The sequence below is a fragment of the Ambystoma mexicanum genome, chromosome 2q, assembly GCF_040938575.1.
Source record: "Ambystoma mexicanum isolate Mex_15411 chromosome 2q, UKY_AmexF1_1, whole genome shotgun sequence".
Lineage (NCBI taxonomy): Eukaryota > Metazoa > Chordata > Amphibia > Caudata > Ambystomatidae > Ambystoma > Ambystoma mexicanum.
In genome coordinates this window covers 141,183,014-141,204,029 of record NC_090924.1, presented here as the reverse complement: position 1 = coordinate 141,204,029, position 21,016 = coordinate 141,183,014, and the positions used below count along the sequence as shown (strand labels likewise).

The 21,016-nt window shown below is 45.3% G+C and overlaps 1 protein-coding gene across 1 annotated transcript in view; it reads right to left on the bottom strand.

Moving 5' to 3' along the window:
* XYLT1 (xylosyltransferase 1) overlaps positions 1-21,016 on the bottom strand; it is a 969,342-nt gene that overhangs the window by 174,275 nt on the left and 774,051 nt on the right. Inside the window, exon 6 of the mRNA XM_069647050.1 lies at positions 8,711-8,927. Within this exon, the coding sequence (XP_069503151.1) occupies positions 8,711-8,927 (217 nt within the window). The remainder of the gene's footprint in view (positions 1-8,710; positions 8,928-21,016) is intronic.

Below are 21,016 nucleotides of genomic sequence, written 5' to 3'. Positions count from 1 at the left end.
AGGGCTCTGCAGACAGTGATCTTCTGGGGGAAAGTGAGAAAGGGAAGAGTCCCTTTGAGGAGGTGCAGCTGGTAGTGGGACTTCTTTCTTTTTTTTATTTTATTTTATTTTATTGACATTAGTTTTGCAAATGAAAAACAAACTTTTTTGTCAATCCCACCGTAAAATTAGTTATGCGTTCTAAACTGAATTGACGATGCAGAACGAAACAAAAAGCGAACACAAACTGGAATAAGCTACAGTGGAATAAACTTAACCCACCAACTAAATGTCTCACTTTATGTCAGAGTTTGGTAAAATCAAGTCTTTAAAATTGATAGTTGCACAGGTTAGTTCAGTGTTTATTCCTGAGATTAGGTAGCTCCACCAGTCTGTAATATTTCCGTTTTTTGGTGTAAATCGTGCCAGATGCAAGGAACATTGAGCAGTGGTTTCTGGGCACTCGATTATTAGATGTTTGATCGTTTCCACGTCTTCTGAACAGAATCAGCAGATGTTACTCTTTATCGTCGGCTCTTTTCTTCGCATCAAGACATCACAAGTTTTATAGAGGTTTAACCGCAGTCTTAAGAACTGATTTCGGTGATGTCGAGATGGTAATTTCAACAGATATCTCAGTAATTCTCCTAGCCTCTTCGTTGACATTCCCAGGTCAATTGATGAAGTTAGGGCGCTCCGTTTGTCCATGTTTGTTATCCAGTTCCGTTGATGGAATTTATTTTTCGCTACCTTTGGAGTTAACAATAGCAGAGTCATATTGATGTTGGTGTCAAGTAGAATTGTCAACAATTTTTGTTCCCATTGATTTAATAAGAAAGCTGACGGATCGCTGCTTGTTTCGTTTAAGATCTGGTAGGCTTTTTCAACTGGTGATAAACACATTTTTCAAAGAGCTGTTAATGACTTCCATACCACTATATTGTGTAGCGATTCTAGACCCAGTTCATGTCTAAGTGCTACCATTGGTAGACTCTATGGTAGTTTAAGGACTTTTCACCAAAAAATCCCCTCTATTTGGGTCCAAAAGTCTGTGTTTATGTTCCACCCTGCCTCACTTCCGAAGCAGACTGCTGGAGCTACTTTTGCAAGTAGAAGGTTATTATTGGTTGCAAAGTGAATTTGCCATATTTTGCATGTAATTTCGCTCCTTGTTGAGCAAAGATCTTCATACGAGATAAGACATTGTGAGTCCAACTCCACTCTCTTATTGAGGTGTTAAACAGGACTCCAAGGGAACGGATAGCTTCAGTTTTCATTAGAGCTTCGTTATTCACTTTCCAATTAAACACTGACTTCTTTGCTTGTGTCTTTTGTCTGAAAGCAATGACTTTAGATTTCTTGACATTTATTGCCAGGTGGTTTTGTGTTAGGTAGTCTTGTAAAGCTGTCAATAGTCTTTGGAGACCAATTTTGGTGGAATCAAGTAGGACAATGTCATCCGCGTAAATTACCCAGCTTAGCTGTTTGCCATTCACTTTCGGTGGAAAAGACCTTGTTTGTAACAAGGCTGCTGGCAGATCTGATATGAATAATTTGAATAGCAAAGCTGCTAACGGGCAACCTTGTTTCACACATTTTGTTGTTTCTATTTCGTCAGTTAGATCTCCTTCCGCATTCAAGCGCACACGAATGGGGGTGTTCGAATAGAGTGCCATCAGTGGCATCAATAGTTGGGGAGGACAGCCCCAAACCTTAAGTTTTTTCCATAGCAGTTGTCGGTTGACAGTATCAAAGGCCTGTTTTAGGTCAACGAATGCAAGAAACAGCATTTTCTTGCGGTTCAAGGCATCTACCTTTGCCAGGATTAGGAGCAGCAGATTTAGTTCCACTCCCACTCCTTTTGTAAAGCCAGTTTGCCTTTCGTCAACTAATTTAGCCCCTTCGACCCATCTTGCAAGCTTTTTTTGCAAGAAAGTGGCAAATATTTTGGCCGTTGTATCAAGCAACGCAATGGGCCGATAGTTCCCCGGCTCTTCACGGTTTCCTTTTTTAAACACCGGTACTATCACTGCTGTTGTCCATGAGGCCGGAAGTGTAAAAGTCACCGCTATTTGGTCAAATAGGGCTTTGATGAAATACGCCCAGTTTTCGCTGTTTGCTTTTAGCTTTGAGTTTGATATGCCATCTGGGCCCGCAGCCCTTGAGTTCTTTAAATTTCGGATGGCATTTTCAATATCTTCTGCAGTTTCGATAATGTCCCATTTGCAACTTTGTAGCAGTGTTTTATCGGTGTTGCCTGCATCCTGGCTTGTGAAAACTGACGTGTAATGTTTCATCCATTTTGCCGCCGTCACACCATTTGATAAAGCAAACAGTTGCTTTAAATGACCGGTGTAGATTATTTGCCAGATGTTTCTACTGTCTTTTTGAGTTATTAGACGTAACATTAGTTCTCCTTTTTCTTGTTCTCGGATGCAATTAAATGATTTTAACCAATTTCGGTAGCGTAGCCGTCTCTTCCTAATCAGTATGCCTGGGTTTGCATCAGCTGAATTCTTTAGCCACCGAATGTCCTTTTTTAGCGTCTTCTTTGCTTCAGATAGTTCCACGCTAAAAGGATGTTTGTTTTTGGACACTTTCATGATATGCCTATTGGAATATGAAGAAAATTGCAGCAACAGGGGCACGTAATTACTCTCGCCACCCAACTTGTTTTCACGAATAAAGTCTGCTGTCAGCACATCAATCTGGTGGCTATTTATCTTTAATCGATTTTGGGCACTGTTTATTTATTGTTAAAGGTGTATTATAACTTGACTGGCTGATTTTGGTATCCCACACCCAGGAGACCGTCAGGGGGTCGTGATCACTCTTTGATGATTTTATTATGGTCAACTTCGAAATGTGACAATGCAAACTTTCAGACACCCATATATAGTCTAGGGTTTTTCTTAGGTCTCCTCTATGCCATGTATCAGCTGCAGGGATGTCACCTTTGATGCAGCCATTCAACATCGCACAATGGCGTAGACTTAGTTCATACTCCCATTTGAGACCGCAATTTGCTGATTCTGTTGGAATTTTAAGCAGATTCGATGTGGTTCGCGCCTTTTCTTGATTAAACCATGAGTAATTCAGATCGCCACATATCAGAACAAATGGGTCGTCAAACTGCTCAAAGCTGGCATCAATATGTGCGGTAATTGATGTTAGATACACCGATTCAGAGGTCATTGTGGGGTTCCAGTATATATTTATTATCAGAAAGTGTTTTTTCTTTTTACTTTCAACTTCGTTTATGGATTCTAAAGTTAAGGCTTGCACGAACAAATTGGGGTTTGAAATATTTATCACGTCCCATTCAAATGTGTTTTTTATTAGCGTAAGTAATCCAGAAAAAGGGCAGCCAAATATGTTTTTTCCAGCAGCATTTAGAAAAATGTCACACGTAGGTTGATCACGGAGTGATGTTTCTTGCAGGCAAATTATTGGGCTACTTATTCTCGCCGTTGATCCAGTTTGAAACAGGTGTGTGAATCCTTGTGTGTTCCACGATGTTAACAACTGGGCCAAGCAACTTGACCCCACGTTGTCCTAATCTTTCCTGCTCCGGTTGTTTGTATTGGATGAAAGCGATGGCTGCTCTCTAAGCTGATTCCACAGATCTTCTCTTTTGTTCTTGTTGGGGACGGAAATTTGGAGATCCTTTGACCTGTCAACTTGAGATAACAACTGGTCTTCACACATCGTTATATCAAAGCCAAAGAACAACAATTCTTCTTTGGCATCAAGCAGCGGTTTCGCTACGTGTCTTGATTTCATATGTAAAATGACCCAATCGGTTCTGCGTTCTGATTTATACTCTACAATCGCTATGTCATCAGAAGTTATGTTTTGTAATGCAGGGACATAATGTCGCAGCTTCAATATGTTGGCTCGATTCAAGTTTACCTCGTTTTTTTCCTCAAGGATATTTTCCAGTTCCAGTTTGTATCAGCTCGATTTTGAAAGCCCAGCTGACCTATCTTTTGCATTAGTCTTCAGCTGAGCATGTTTCTGCAAGTGAGCTGAAGTTTGTTTCGGATTAAACTTTGATGCAGGAGTTCTTTCTGATTTTGTTATGATTTTTTTCGTTGTTGTTGGACACTGAGCGTTAGAGACCAATGCCCACAAATTTTCTTTTTGTTTTTCCTTGGACGTTGTGGGTTCGTGCAGCCTGAAATGATGTCCTGTTGACTTCCTAACATCGACTTCGGCTTGGATTTCTTGCGGGGTCAGTGGACGTTCGTCGCCCAAGCTGTCGGCTGTCGCTGAGATGTCATCATCCTCTATTGAGTATGTAGAAAGATCACACAAATCAATTGAGGGGCTTATGGAGGTTTCTTCTGAGGCAATTGACTCTTCTTGACGGCGCTTGGCAGATGAATGCGGTAAGCGTTCAGACTCCTTGGTAGAGATGCATTTTTCTGTCAAATTTTCCAGTCTGACTTTCGTGGCACTCTTTAGGGCAACGTCAGGGCGTGGAGGAGTTGTCAGGTTTCTTATAAATTTCTTTGCGCCATTTGAGCATTGCCTTTTCAAGAGAGGTACATTCATGCATGTTTTCGCTCTTGTTTTATCGTTTTTTTTTCCCTTTTAGAAAAGACGATTTAACATTTTCAACTTGTATTGATTTGGTGGGGCCTGAAAAGATGCCAAAACGTTTTGGATCGTTACCACTCCTGTTTCGTTTTGAGGCATCTGTGATGTACTTCTCTTTGCTTGCTCAACATCCAGTTTTTGGGAATTGTCTGAGATCACTACTTCTGGCAGTTTCAGTTGTATTTCAACTGATAAAGTTTGAGGTGCTGACGCTGTCGGGCTATCTACCACAACTGAGTGTGTGTTTGCAGATTGCAATTTTTTTAGCTTTTTGTTATTTGTTGCCTTCGTTTTTGTTTGAGGCTCGTTATTCAACTGGACGGCCACTGGTATAGAGACAGGGTTAGACCGTTGGCTCAAAGGACAAAAGCACGGAACAGCAGCTCTCGGATCTTTTCCACTAGCCGTTGTGTGCTGCATCCATTTTACTGCATCCAATAGCCCCTCCGTTAAGGAGTCATTTTGACAGTGGTGACGCGCGGCTAGGTCACTCAACCGCTCTTGCCTTCTTACTGATTGTTCTGCTTCTTGATTCAGTTGTGTCTGTAAAGATGCATTTACTGCCTCAAATGTTTCCATCTTTTCATTTATGCTTATTATGAGCACGGTCTGATCTTTGAAGGTCTCATGCAGAGTTTCGTACATCTTTATGAACGGAAGAAGAGCTGTTGAAGAAGCCGCTAGGATGTTATTGTAAATTTGCATAGCTGCAGCAGAAGAGAGACTGGGTTTAGACTAAGGCCCATGTTTTCTTCCAGGCATGAACGTGTGTTATTTAATGTCTCAGCCTGTGAATCGCTGCAGGTGGATAAGTTTTCCATTGAAGCAAGGTTGTTTTCATTTAATAATTGTGATGTTTTCACACGTGAATCCCTGGTTCTAGGAGTGCTAGATTGTTCCTTTGTGTTTGGAGACAGATGCGGCTTTGTCCTGATTGATAGGATCAAGGGGTCCGCAGGGCCGCCCGTGTTCCTTCTTACATGAGGCAGCGCTCTCAGACTTGTTCCCTTTCTTGACGAGAGATAGAGAATATCGTCTGACCGCGTCACCTGTCGTGGTGTGTTAATCTCTATTATGTTTTATGGTGATTTTCTGGGATTCGCTGCTGGGCTATGTCTTGGCGACATCCGAGATGTGAAGAGAGAAAGAGAGAGTGGAGTTGAAGATGACACCAGGAATGAGCGAGAGAGGAGAGTAGGCTGAGGGCAGCCTGAAGGAAAGCTGAGAGTCATCCGCATAACTCTGAAAGTTAGAGAAGAAGGTAGAGATCAGGTGGGCCAAAGGGGCCAAGTAGAGGTTGAAAAACCAGAGTGAGAGGATAGAGCCCTGTGGAACGCCAAAGGTAGAGAGGTGGCAGAGTGAAAGGGAACAAATTGGACCTGGGAGGGGCGGTCGAAGGGGAAGGAGGTCAGCCACTACAGTGCCTGATCCATGATGCCCAGGTTCTCCCAGAGTCGATAGAACAGGATGGCGTGGTTGACCATGTCGAAAGCAGAGGAAAGTTCAAGGAGGATGAGGACAGAAGGAATGCTGAAATCAAGGTTAGAGATCAGATCTTCACAGGTGTTCAGGAGAGCAGTTTCCATGCCTCTGGCACCTCTTAAGCCAGACTGATGGTCATGGAGACAACCAAGAGATTCAGTGTGGAGAGTAAGCTGGGAGATGGTCAGCTTTTCCAAGAGTATGGGAGAGGGGAAGTTCCAGTGGCAAACGAATGATTACAGAAATCGGCTAATGCTGGAGCAAGGGTGCCAATATGGTCCTTGATGGTTCTGGAGGAGCAGGCGAGCACCTGTTTCGACTACACTTCCATAGATGGGACTTGTCTAGAAACCTAGTCCGGGGTTCGAGAGAAATAGGAGAAAGGAGGAAGTGAGGGAGAGATGGCCAAAGAGGTGCCGAGAGAGGAAGAGGGAGAGATAGAGGAGATAGTGGACAGGATGACCTGAGTTTTAGCAGAGAAGCGAGAGGCAAAAGCCGTACAGAGGGCCTGTTGAGGGAACAGGAGAGGTAGAGACCGCAACAGGATTGTCCAGTTCCTTGCAGATTTTAAAGAGTTTGGCCGTGTTGTTAGAGGCCGCAGAGACGCAGGCTTGAATGTGTGCTCTCTTCTTGATGAGTCTCATTGCTTCGACTGGCATTTTGGTGCAACCAGTCTAGGTGTGTCTAAATGTGGCCTGGCATGCTTTATTGTAATGTTATTACGTATCTACACTGGTATACATTGTGCGGCCAGTTGGACATGTTTTCATTGAGCATTGGCATTTTTAATAGCAAAGCATTAATGTTCATGTGCGCTGTTGGTGACTTGCATGTATTGGATTGGTGTTACCCTACAAAACAATAGCACACACCGTGGCTTTTTAGCCAATATTTCTCAGAAAGTTTGCTGTATATTGCATTAAAAACATATTCATATCTTTCTCCTAGTGCAGTGTGCGGCATGCATGTTCGTGCGTATTGCACAAGTGTGGTAATCTAGGCCGGCCCAGTGTGTGGCGCAACCTGTGATTTGTTGCTGAGTTGGGGGGGCCCTCAGCATGGCTCGCAGGGGGGCCCCCAGATCTTGTGTTACGCCACTGAGCGTGAGTGAACCTTTGATGCATTTTCTGCTCGAAGTGACTGGTACAGCACATCAACGCAGATATTTCCATTCCAGCGTAGAAGAAAACCACCCAATTATCCATTGGCCCGTGCCCTTTCATAACGATATTGAAAATAGTCTGCTAGATAATGGATGAAAAGGTTAACAGAGCTGCGGAGAGGTGATTTTTTATCGGAAATTGGATTAAAATTAGGCTTTTTAACATATGTGCTGGCTGTTACAGCCATTCGCATTGACAGGGCCTGCTTTATAGCATGGCGGAAGGTTACTATGGTCCCGGGTCCTTCATCACTCCTGATTCACAGGCTAGTCACCAATTTCCCTCTCATTAGTGTCCAGAAATAACCAGCTCTCTCATATCATTCTTACTGAGGAGAAGCCGACAGCAAAGGTGTAATGCCGACCGTAAAATAGTAAGGACAATTCATCACGACAGAAATTCAGAAAACGTCATGTGCGTATGCCTGCTCTGCATATTGGGCTCAATTCACAAAGCATTTTTCTGGCACCAAATTAAGTTATCGGCTGGAAAATGTACAAATTGTGAACCAAGCACAACGAAAACATAACCACTCGCTTTGACTATGTTCAATGGATGTGTTTGGAGGAGTGTCAAAGGAAGGGCAATGCAATTGAGGGCAGCAGCATGGCGCAACACAAGAAAATACAAATGTGCCCAGTGCGCTTTGCCTCATTCGCAAACTGCTGTTGGCCAGATTTGGGACATGGCAAGTTTGTAAGAACAAATGTCACTTTTTGGAGAAGTTTATCTTCCCCAATGTTTTACACAAACCATGAAAAATAGAATTATTTTTAACTGTTTACCTCCCCATATTATTCTTAGTACTTGCACCAGTTTTTTTGTGTTTGGAATGCACAAATTGTGTGAGTGTTGTGCACATTTCCATGCATGCGCAATTTTCGGTTGGATGCAGGCGGAATGTGGGCCTACTGCATTTCTCATCTGCTAAAGGAGTTCTTTGGATTCACTGCATCCTCTGAATGCATTGCTTAATCTAAATGCAATCTCTTTTATCCACCCCCACATTGTATTTCGATGTAACTTAAAAGGGCACCCTTCTCGTCAGTAATGGGCACAAGGATCTGTGGCATTCCATCGTCCTTCACACTCCACCAATTTTGTTTTGTGGGCTTTCTATGGCATACTCTCTGTCCCCCTCCCCCTACAGCCCCAAACACCCTCTTTCACTACCCCTTCATCCACTACCCAATGTAAAAATACTGCAACCAGATGTGGTGGTGAAATATCCTTCAGGGTAGTGGTTTTGGTGGATACCTGCGCAGAAACACGCTGATATAAGGTGTTATTAAGACCAATCTTTTTTTTTCTTTCATGTTATCGAAAATGACAACCAAAGTGGCATTAACGAAAGTGGCATTAACATTCTTATATCCATGGTATATTATTCAACTGACATCATTTCATGAGAACACAGTTCTAACTGAATGCAACGTCCTGGTCATGTATCAGTATAAACATAGATGCCTTTCTGTGCAGTTTACCTCAGCTGGAAGTAAGGTGTAGGTATAAAATCTCTTCATCCTTGTAACAAGGTCGTCTTGCGAAAATATAACGTACTCCACAAACTTCCTGTTCAGTAAGAACCAGTCAGAACCTCCATCCACGGCTATGCCTTCTGGAATTTTCCTGTCTCCAAGACGCCACATGTGCGTGTCACATTCCAGGAAAAGCCTATCCAGGCCCTGTTTTCTAATAAACCTAGGAGCGGAGAGAAACACATTGTGTGAAACGAGCAACAACATATTTTTATAAAATATTCAAAACCCGTCTTTTCTTCTTTCACACGTTTACCCACATAAAACACTTTCATGTGAAGAACATAGACATGTTAGTACAATATATTTGTTCACACCGTTCTTTTTGACGTCAGGGACACGTTTTTAGTTTTAACTATTGGGTGATGCTTTAGCACCACCTATAAACTGAACTATTGAATTAGAGAACAGATAGAAGGGAAGAAGGGATGTGGGATTTAAGGAGGAACGTGCAGCTTGTGGTCATTGTTTGGTTATTTACCCACCCAGTGATGGTGTATGGCCATGCTTAAATCTATGGCTACCTATATCTCCTCACCAAAAACCCACCCTACTAGGATCAATCTGAGTTAGCGCTATTATGCAATATCATCATAATTTGTGCTTAATTGACACTGAAACTGAGGTCCTGGTGCAATATAAATCATTGGTATTATGCCAGCATGAAAATATCACATTGGCATGTGCTGGGTGTCCTGACCCACGTTTGAGCTATCATGCTGCAGCATTTGGTGCTGTGGGCTTAGAAAATCCAAGATGGCCAAAAAGCCCACATGTGTGCCAGAATCCAGGAGAACCACGCGGTTTGTGCGTACACCAAAATGGCTGCCTAACTTGCCACCCACCACTGCGAGCATAATGGGCCAGGGTGCCATGAGTGGAATGGGTGCCAAAGGTAAAACAGCAGCGCCTGTTAGCTCAAAAACGCTTTAAAATTACCTTTGGTTTCTCTGAATGCCAGCTCAAAATGCCTATTTTCAAACATTGCAACACATCCAAAAATCTCACTGAACACCAGCGGACATCTGGCAGAATGAAGTATGTGTGCATACAAAATCTGGGAAGATGAAGAGCCCAAAACAATGTTCATAACAAAAATGGCTGAGCTATGCATGTCAGCAGCCTAACTGAAACTGGATTAAAACCACCAAAATCAAAATGTTTAAATTAACTGAGTGACCTACTGTTCAGTGTCACATAGTTTGTAACTGTTAAAATGTCATAGTTTTGAACTTAGAATCAGCATTCTAGCTGCATATGTAAAAATTGTATTGATTTAAACTGGGGAACAAAAAGTGACATTTTAGCTGAAACCTGGCTTAATGAAACTGAATTCTGCCTGACATCTACCCCCACAGGAGTTAAAACCTGCTCAGCCACTCTTCCCCTTGCCAAAAGGAGTTGTCACCTCTCTGATTAGATTAGGGGTGGAGCAGCTGGGGTCTACAGGGAGGTGAACAAAGGCCTGTCCTGGACTCAGGCAAATGTTATATTGGGGGCGTCGTAAAAGTGGCTTCCTCTTGGGAGAAGTGGGAGGAGAAGTGCCTCTGGTAGCCACCCGAGCTGGAGGCGGGGACAGGCAGAAGCTTCCCCCATGTGCTTTGGAACCTAAACCACACCCATCTGGGCCAGAGCATAATTTTAAAAAGGTAGATAACTCATAGTGCGGACTTGTCAGAATTATATAAGTAATATCATTATTTTTGTGATTTTTCTGTGAACATTTTGAGATGCGTTAGGACCCTGTGGTGTATTCTGGGGGGTTGCTAGCGGAAAATAGGGTCTCACTCCAAATGTCTGCATGTTAAAAATCTGACACTTCATCAATTCATGTCCATACTCCCTGCGCACATGTGTGTAAATTTGGGTAAATGTCCGATATTGCAAAACCAGTTAAAAAGCGCAAAATGTTGTCATTTTTGAATGCAAGCCCCCAGGAAGATCAGAGGCGGACAAGCATGGACCATAAGGAATATATAATGTGCACATGTAATTTCAACAAATTGTATATCTGGGAAGGATGTATTTGAATCAAATATAGATTTGTGGGCAAATTGACCAGGGGAGGATCCTCTGACTCATAAAACCTACAGCATCATTCTGACTCACATTTCCTTCCCCAATCATGGGAGAGGGGAGAATTGGGCCAATGACAAGTAGAGAGGGGCAGGCTTAGCTAGGCCCAGGCACACACCCATTTTCAAAACACATAAAAAGAGACTGCTGGGACAGGTAGAGACATTCAAATACAGTTGCTGCGGAGCGTTTTGCCGGACCACACAACATCCAGAAGATACCAGTTCCAGACTGACTCCAGCTACATACTCCAGAACCTAGAACTTATACTTTAGAACCTAAATCGGAGGCCTAAAACCACAAGCTGAGTTCTCTGCAGCAGGCCTCAAATCATTGCAAGCTACCCACAGCCGGGCGAGCTGCTTGAATCCCTTGCCAAGAACTTTTGCCAGGACCAGTGCAGAGATCCAGGAGCCGTGCAGAGACCGCTGTATCCGGACAGACCAGACCGTGCAGAACCGCAGACCCAGAGACCAGATCGCTGTGAAGTGCGGCTAGCCTGATTGATCAGATCCGTGACGAGGTCCAGTCCTTCCAAAATATATTGTGAGTACTTAGGTCAGGTTGTGACAGAAATAAACTCTTAGTTTAAAATAATCTAATCCAAACTATTTTAATCTAACCAGAACTGCCTCCTTGAAGTTGTCACTTGTCATTTTGTAAAGCTGCACCAATGTCATTTGTCAATTCTGCAGCTGCAAAGCTGTCACCTGTCATTTTGAGTTTACTTTAAATCCGAAAAACAACCTTTACAAAATCGTTCATATCTCTGGAACCGTTTGGGCTACGAACTTGTTTTAACTTTCCTCTGAAAGCTTAGAATCTAAGCTTTCCAACAAGCCTAGAACTGACTCCTTATACTTTTTCCACAATCACGATTCACGCACTCGCGAATTTTACAGCGATTTGCGATTTGGTTAAAAATCCAGCCACTTGTAACCATCAGCAGTCATTTCTTTCCTTGCTAAAAATTTGTTTGCCTCTTAATCACCATCTCTGAATCATTGCTAAAGTGAGCCTGAACTCATCCCAAGTATCTCTCACTCACCCTGAACCTCCTAAAGGGAATTAAAAGCATTTTCAGCATATTTCTCACTTCATTGCCACCACATTCAAAGCACTTGGGCCTGTGTTTTAAAACTCATACCGGTTTTCCCTAAGCTTGCGGGGGGGGGGGGTGAACTGAATTTCGTATTGTATTTGATTGCATTCCTGAGAACTGTGTGCTCCTCTTTCCATCTACTTCCATGTCTTACATTGCATAGGGGAGGGGGGTGAATTGCCAGAGAAAAAGTGATTATATTATCTTTTGCTAAAATCATCTCAAGTATTTCTGTACTGCATTTTATTCCTCATTGCTTTTCCCTTGAAATCATAAAAGTATTTTTGCGACTTGGTCCATCCTTTACTAACTCCTCATTGATTATAAAGAAGTGTGCTAGTGTCAGATTACCCATTGTTGATTAACATTATATTTATAAGGGCGATATCGATTATTAATTTATTATAAAAGCGTGGTATCTATATTTTGTGTTATTTCTCAAATAAACCTTTTAAACTTGCAAAACAGAACTACTTCTTGGCTCAGGGGGGTCAAGGGGATTCTAAGAGAGGGGTGTTATATAGGGGTAGTCATCCAGAACTCATGAACTGGACATACAGATATATCAATAAGGGTTTCCATTCGGTATCCCAGACTAGGCATTGACTTAGCTGTAGTGTTGAATTGAATCTTCTTACAAAGTGGGGGCTCGAGCCGGGATATTCTGGGTTAGATTTACCATTTGTGCAGATTAATACAGTGTGCCAGCTGACCAGATACACATATCCGGTCGGATCACCACGCTGTGTTACGCTGTAAAGCACTCCTCAAAGGAACGCTCTAAGGAAACGGTCTGTTTTGCAAAAATAAAATACAAACTTCTGTAAGTCAGGAAGGAACTCAAATTCCAGAATGACGACACTGGTAGACATCAAAATAGCCAGAGAGCACTTCTTGCATAAGCTATCTGTGAGAGGTGAGTGGACTCATCAGGACCAAACGGTCTGGTTGCAGGCAATCGCGCAACAGGTCACTGAAACAGGGTCAGATATATGGGGAGATCAGGGTCCCCTATATGTGGCCCTGAGTGAACTATATATGGCCCCTAAAGCCAAAGATGAACATAATAAGATTGCCAGGATAGCAGCATATTTGTATCTATATATGGGAGCCATGCAGGACAAATGTGCTGAAGGCCAAGATCTGGCAAATAGGCAACAGCTGGCCTTAGAAAAGGCCCAATCTGACCTGGTCTCTTCTGAGGAAAGGAGCCAGGAGTCAGAAAATGATAGTAGGCAGTATATCATTAAAATAAAAGAGGACATGGATAGACTGCAACAGGAGAAGGCTGACCAGGATACCAGATTTCTGGCCTGGCAGAAGGAGTACCAAGAAGGTTTGGACTCCCTTCTGCAGAGCCAGAAAAAGCTGGAGCAAAAACTGGACTTCAACAGGGCATGCACAGAACAGGTAGCCACCCTGCAAATTCGATTAGACAGAGAGAAAGAGGAAAGCAATAAATTGATTCTGAAAGACCTGGATACCCAGGCAGAGTTTGATCAGGAGCACCAGAAAGCTGGTGCCTTCCAAAGGCAAAGGGACGACCTGGCGGCACAGATGCAGGCTCTTAGTCAGGAAAGGGACACCTTAGGCCAGGAAGTCTGCCACTTAAAAAGGAAAATGGAAGAAAATCACCTGACCCTCCAGGGACTGGGTGACCTCCAAAAAGAACACCAGAACTTGTTAGAGCACACCAGGAGGGTGGAGGATGCTCTGGCAAGAAAGGAGCAGGCCAATAGGGACACAGCTCAGGAGGTAACCCTCCTGCAGCAGAGACTGGCCCAGTACTCCAGGACCAATCAGGAGGCACAGAGAGAAAATGAGGCTCAATGATAGGCTCCAGCAACAGGTAGCGATGCAGGAGAGACTGATAGAGTCGAGTAAGGCCTTAACTGAGGAACTGAAAGCGCAGGCTCTTGCATTGCAACAGGAAGCAGGGGCGGATGGAGATGAGGTTCGCTGGGAAAGAGAAACTCCTGAACATAACCTCAGGAGCCCTAGTACCAGAGGCCTTCATCTCTCCCAGTCCCTGGACTCTGCCACCCCCATGTCCCCTCGCGCACATGAGCCCAGGGCCACGGGGATGGCAGATTACTATCCAGCTAGAAGTATGGGGCTCATAGGCCAGTACCTCCCAGGAATGGATGGGCAGGCATCCGGGTATGGGCACCCAAGCACAGTGCAATTTAGTGGGGAACTCCAGGAGAGTAGGCCCATTAAGGGCATCCTGAAAACATCTGCCCAGTTAGGTCAGTGGGGGGGGTACCCATCAAATCCTGGCAGCAAGGAGGAATCTGAAGACTCCTCTGAACGGCGCAGGACACAGGAGACCAGGTCCCCACATTCTGCCAGCCATTCCCAGGCTCGCAGAATCCGGGAAAACCTGGAAGATCAGACAGGAACCTCTGGGAGCAGTGCCTCTGAGTCAGAGGATGAATGGACCAGGGTTACCCGAACCAAAAAGGCCAATAAGGCAAAAAGGGCCTTGCTTAAGGACACATTGAAGCAAATAAAGGCAATAAGGAGTGTCATTACGCCTTATCATAAGAACGCCAAGTATTACGTTTGGGAACACTTGGAGCTCTATGAGCAAATGATGGAGACTCTCCATTTGAAGGACAGCAGTAGCTGCATCCAGTACGTCAAATGGACATTCTCCCCAGAATACTCCAGTTTCTTTGCGGGGCTGGAGGACCAAAATCATTTAAGATGGTCCACCTATAAGGCGGCCATCTTGAAACATTTTTCTGTTCACAGAAATCCTCAAGAGGCTCGCAAGGCAGCCTACAATTTGCAATGTGGGGAGGATCTGGCCCCACAAGAGTTTGTGCAAGAATTACAACGTGCTTTTGCGCAGACCACCAGAAGGGTGCGCACGGATAGCAGAGAATTTATCAATACGTTTTTCCATGCCTTACCCAAATACATAATGACCCAGCTCGTGAGAGATTTTCATGAGAAAAGATCTTTAGACTGGGTCATTAAACAGGCTACCCAGATCTATGAGGTGCAGAAGCCTATCGAAAATAAAAATAACGCGCCGAAAAACCCCAAAACCAACAGCACCCCGGCTGCTGCCAAGATGGCAGAGGTAAAGGTTGCCCCCGTTTTAGATTTGGAGATGGGGGGGCCTAAAAACCTGCCTGCACCAAATAATTCACAGCCCAGAAGGCCCTCGGGCCAGTCACAGACAGGGAGTCGAGGAGGTAGTCCCACAAATGGGGTCCCCCGCTCCCCTGACTATGTAAGTCCCCGCTACAAGGGTTATCCTGGGTTATGTGTGGACTCCTCCAGCCCAAGGGGGGGGGATCCAGCCAAGCACCTAACCCAGGGAACTTCCCTCCCAACTTCCCGCAGGAGGGCAGAAATTCTCCAAATCCTGGGCAGAACTTTTTCCCCACGTATCTACCCAATTTCCGGCCCCAAAATCATCCATCCTTCTTTCCCCAATTCCCTGAGCCCTGACAACCAAATCCGGGAGAGGGGAGGCCAAGGGTGGAGGGGTACCAAAATCTTCCCAACCAGGGGTACTACCAGAGAAGGGATAGCTACCCTTCCCGGGATCAGCCCAGGGGAGAAAATAGAGCCCCGTATCAGCCTGAGCGGGTTTCACAACTTGAGCGCCAGGTCCAAAATATGGCACGAGATCTGGGTCACATACTGAGGGCTCAACAGAACCCTCAGATGAGCATGCCACTGCAGAATGCCCCAAACTCTGGACCTGGTGCTCCAGAACAATGACGGGGGCAGCACCCCGATAACACACCGGTTCCCAGGGAGGAGGCACAAGGGGAAGGGGGGTGTAAAGCCTTGGAGGAAGCTTCCTTCCCAACTTGTAAACAGCCCCTGGAAAACCAGGAACCGGAAACAAAATCTCCTACCCCTGAAAGCCTGCCTCCCAAGGAGCAGAGGGGGGGGTAGGATAAACAAAGGACCCAAACAGACCCACTTTGTGGAGGAGGTACAGGTCTTCCAATTTGAGGGAGAGGGATCCTCAGAGGATCCTGGGGAAAGGATCTTCTCCTTTAGAGATGGGGGAACTCCTCCCAAGGAAAAATGGGTCCCAAGGGATGCCAATTCAGACTGGGGAGATATGGAGACTGAGCTACCGCCGCCCATCATCTCATCCCAGAACCCACAATACCGAAATCCCCTGGTTCAAACCCATCCTGATGACTGCCTCCAAAAAGGGCGGGGCGGCCCAGAACCAGAACCAGGGGAACCCACAATGGCTCTGATCTCCAGTTGCAAACTTTTTCTTTCAGATTCCCAAGGCTCTCCACAGAATTCTGCCCAAATCTCTTCGCAAGCAATGTCCAAAACCAGAATATTAGCCCACCAGTTGTCCACAAATGTGCATTATCTGTGCCCCCTTGAGGAGAAGGAGGGAAGATACTATGCGCCGGAACAAGTACAGGGGCAGGGTACAATTTTGGCACTGGTGGACACTGGATCCCAAGCTACCCTTCTGTCCAAAAGGGCCTTTGAGGAACTAAATGCAGGAAGGGGGGAGAATTACCATATTCCTCTCACCTCTCTTCTGGACAACTGCAGAACTTTGACGGGAAGGAGATTCCCGTTGAGCGGACTGCAGACTTGGACATTAAAATTGGGCGACACAAGGTGAAACACCCGGTCATAGTAGTGACTCCAGAGGGCACCCCTTGTTTACTAGGGCATGACCTCCTGAGAAGGTTGTCACCCCTAATAGATTGTGTAAACAAGGTCCTCTGGACCCAGACTAGCCGACCAATAAAATTAAAACAGAGTGTCAACCATGTTAGTTTAAACGGCACCTGCCACATGGTTGAACAAAAATCTGACCAAGTAGAATTTCACTTCCAGAACAACCAAACTCCAGACGTGACAGTAATAGCAGTAGGACAACAGACTGGTGATGGGGGGTCCTCTCTACTTATGAAAATCAACCTTCCTTCCAGTTTAAGGTGGTATTCCACGCTGGAAGGAAACACCCTGAAATTCTTTACTAATCTACAATCAGAAACTCCCACTCCTATAGTCCAGAAGGATGTGAAATCAGCTCAGAGCCTGGCTGATATTCAGCAAATTGGAGAGCAGTTGTTCATCCCTGTTCAGTTAAATGATGGGAAGGACTCTGTTCTCGCTCGAGTGTGCGTGAACAACGGTAAGAGCTTCATCAGCGAAGCCATGTTCTGCCAACTCCCAAAAGATCCAGCCATATCCACATTCAAACTGATAGACAAATGGGAAATGGACCTGGAAGCACCTAATTCCAAACATCTCCTGCCAAGCAGGTGTATGCTCAAAATCTCCATTGGCAACAAGAGCATAGTCCATAATTTTTGGGTCGTGCGAGACGTCACTGCGGCCTTTTACTTAGGCAGTGACATTCTCAATCGCTTTGCCATTAGTTTGGACCTAATAAACTTCAAAGCTTGGTCCCGATTAGCGGATAATCCCATGGGCTTTGATGATCCAGAAAAAGCATTTAGGTCAGCTCAATTGCTACCTTATGCAGTTGAAATTCAGATCAAAGAGGAAGTCACCATCCCAGAAAGGACCCGACAATTCTCCCTGGAAGTGAAAGTTAAAAGAGGACAACATTTGAAAAACCCTGATGCTTACATACATCTAAACGCTTCTCTCCAACAGCAAGGGTTGGGGGTAAACCCAACTCCATTAGTCAACATAGAACATGACACCATTCTAATAGAGGTGGATAACAGCGACTTAAAGAGTATTACTCTAGCCGCAGGCACCATTATTGGAATGGCGGTTGATGACTGACATTTTTCCATCGATTTAGGAAATGAACTGTTAGGACCAATCCCCAAGGACTGTTTTGACAGTGACAGTGATGACAATACAACACCAGACAGGATTTTTGCCCGGCATGGGGGGAAATTACTGGTGTACACTTCCTGCCCCTATGGTAAGGAAGATGTGACTTGTGACCTCAGGATGGATGAGGTGATTTTCCAGGTCCATGAGGGTTGCCTTTCCCACCTGAGGCCTCCAGTCCAAATCAGCACTCTAACCAGGGACTTCTCCACCCAGCTGGAGGAGGCTGCTGAGATAGCCAAACCAGAAGTCTTTCCAGGCTTCAGGCAGATGGTGGAAGAGAGAGTCAACCTAGCTGATGCCTGTGTGACTCTGGAACAAAAGCAAAAGTTGAAACAAGTTTTCTTGGATTTCCAAGATCTCTTTGCGGTAGACTCATATGACTGTGGCCTTACTGACATCCACACAACAACAATCCCCATGGACCCTGGAATGACTCCAGTGTTTGTGAAGCAATATCGCTTGCCTCTTGCATCCATGGAGTCCCTTACTGAAATAATTAAGAACCTGGAGTCCCGGGAAATAATCAGTCCAGTTCACATCACCTTCAATAACCCAGTGCTGGGAATATTGAAGCCAAACGGCCAGTGGAGACTCTGCGCCGAACTCAGGGAGCTCAACAAACGGGTCCATACTTCCCGATGGCCTCTGCCCTACATTGACCAAGGGCTGGCCCAGATTCAGGGCTCCCAGGTATTCACAGCAATAGACCTGACCAATGGATACTGGACCGTGCCTGTCAGTAGGGAGGACCAATACAAACTGGCTTTTACCTTTGGGGGCCAGCAGTACACATGGACCCGGACTCCCTTCGGATACCTCAACTCCGGCAATGAATTCAACATTTTCCTACATAAGGCCATGCCCGACCTGGGTGCGAGGGGTAACCTGGCTTATGTAGATGATGTCCTCATCAAAAGTTCATCGGTGGAGGAACACATAGCGGAGATCCGTTATGTTCTGACACAGTTGAGGGCCGCCGGAGCAAAACTTTCCTTTCAGAAAGCACAGTGGTGTAGAACCCGTGTTAATTTCTTGGGGCATGAGATTACTCCTCAGGGTCTCTGTCCCCAAGAAAAGAAAGTGGAAGCACTCCAGAAACTGAAAGACCCCACAACTCTGCGGGAACTAAGAAGCCTCCTTGGACTGACTAATTACAGCAGGAAGTTCATTGAAGGCTACGCAGAGATCACTAGACCCCTGATTCATCTCTTGAAGGGGGGGGTCAAGTGGGAATGGGGTCCAGAACAAGCTGAGGCAGTAAGACAACTCAAAAGAAGCCTCTCACAAGCGCCTTGCCTAGCTTACCCTGTCAGAAACAAGGAGTTCTTCCTGGAGACGGAGTTCTCTAATACGTGCTTGACGGCAGTATTATACCAAAAGCATGACAAAGTCAATAAAGTAATCTCCTATGCGAGCAAAACTTTATCCTTTGTGGAGGAAAAATTCAACGATTGTGAGAAGGCACTCCTGGCAACGGTGTGGGCATTGAAGAATTACCGCCCGTTTATCCAGGGGGAACACATCATAGTGGAGACTCCACACCAGCCTCTGCAATATCTCCAAAGTGACAGAATCCGGGCCGGGAATGTGAGTAATTCCCGAATTACTTCCTGGATTCTGTCAATGCAAGGCTTTCCTTTGGAGGTCGGTTATGGCCAAAACAAAAAGAGTCCCCTCGCGCAAGGTCTGGCTGACTTGCATGATTGTGCCAGAGAAAACTGTCTCGAGGACGAAAGTCTAAAAATCAAGGACAACATGGAGGTGGAGGCATACCTAAATTCCCCACACAAAGTCTTTGAAGAAGACAAGTGTGAGGGAATGCCCACTGTCTATGTGGATGGATGCTCGTACCATGTTGACAACAAAGGGGAGAAAGAACTGGTGGCTGGCGTAGGGAATGCATGGGTGAAGGAGTTCCCAGAACCCTCCGCTGGATGCAAAATTGGTCCCCGAAGTAGTCAGGTGGCAGAATTGATGGCTGTGCATCAGGCCATCCTCACTGCTGTCCAGCATCAACTCCACAAACTGGTCATAATCACAGATTCGGATTATGTACGGAACGGGTTCGTGGAGCACCTGGTCAACTGGAAAACCAGAGGCATGTTATGCGCTAATAACAAACCCCTGAAACATGGGACGTTAATCCAAAACATTGATGATCTGGTCACCTCGAATGGGATGACCATCTACTGGAAGAAGATCAAGGGTCATTCCAAAGTAGAGGGACCAGACAAAACTGGAAATGACTTAGCTGATCAGCTGGCCAAAACCGGGGCCATCCAAGGGGATCTAATCGAAATAGAGTCCCTGTTGGAGGAAATCCAGGTCACTGCTATCACTAGGTCCCAGACAAATGCTCACAATGATCTTTCAACTGCACAATGGAGTAAGGAGACCCCTGATGCTGATTTAATCACAGCTCAGAAGGGGGATCCAATTATTGGTAAGTTTTACCAACACCTTGAGGACCCTGAGAACTTTCCCCTGACGGATACCGATTACATTGGGAAAGAGGACCTAAGAGTGTTGATGAAATGTCCAAAAATGTTCCGAATCCAAGACGGTTTGTTGGTAAGGAAATCCAAAGCTGGCCATGTTCAGTGGGTGGTTCCTACCTCATTCCGAAGCCTGATGTTAAGTCACGCCCATGATGCGGCCACCGCCGGTCCTAGGGGGTTTCACACAACACTGGAAATCTTAAGAGAGGTTGCATACTGGCCACACATGGGGCAGGACCTCGACCAATACTTGAAGGGGTGTCTTGTGTGTGCACAATTTCAGCCATCATCCCTCACGCACCGTGCGCCTCTCCAAAAGAGGGGGATGACACTGCCATGGTCAGATTTGCAAATCGACTTTGTAGGCCCTGTGATTCGCTCGTCTAGAGGAAACAAGTACATGTTGACTGTTACATGCTTGTTTACCAAGTGGGTGGAATGTCTCCCAGCCCCAAATTGCAAGGCAGAAACAGCAGCTGACCTGATGATTAACCACATCTTTTCCCGTTTTGGTCTACCTCAAAGGATTGAATCAGACAGGGGTAGCCACTTCACCAGTGAAGTAATGACAAAGATGTGGGAGATACTGGGGGTTAAAAGGAAGCTACACATTGCTTACAGGCCAGCTTCTTCTGGAGCAGTGGAGAGATACAACCGAACCATTGTGAGCATATTAAAGAAGTTTGTGGCAGATTCTGGGCCAAGTTGGGATATCCGATTACCTCTGGTCCTAATGGCCATCAGATATAC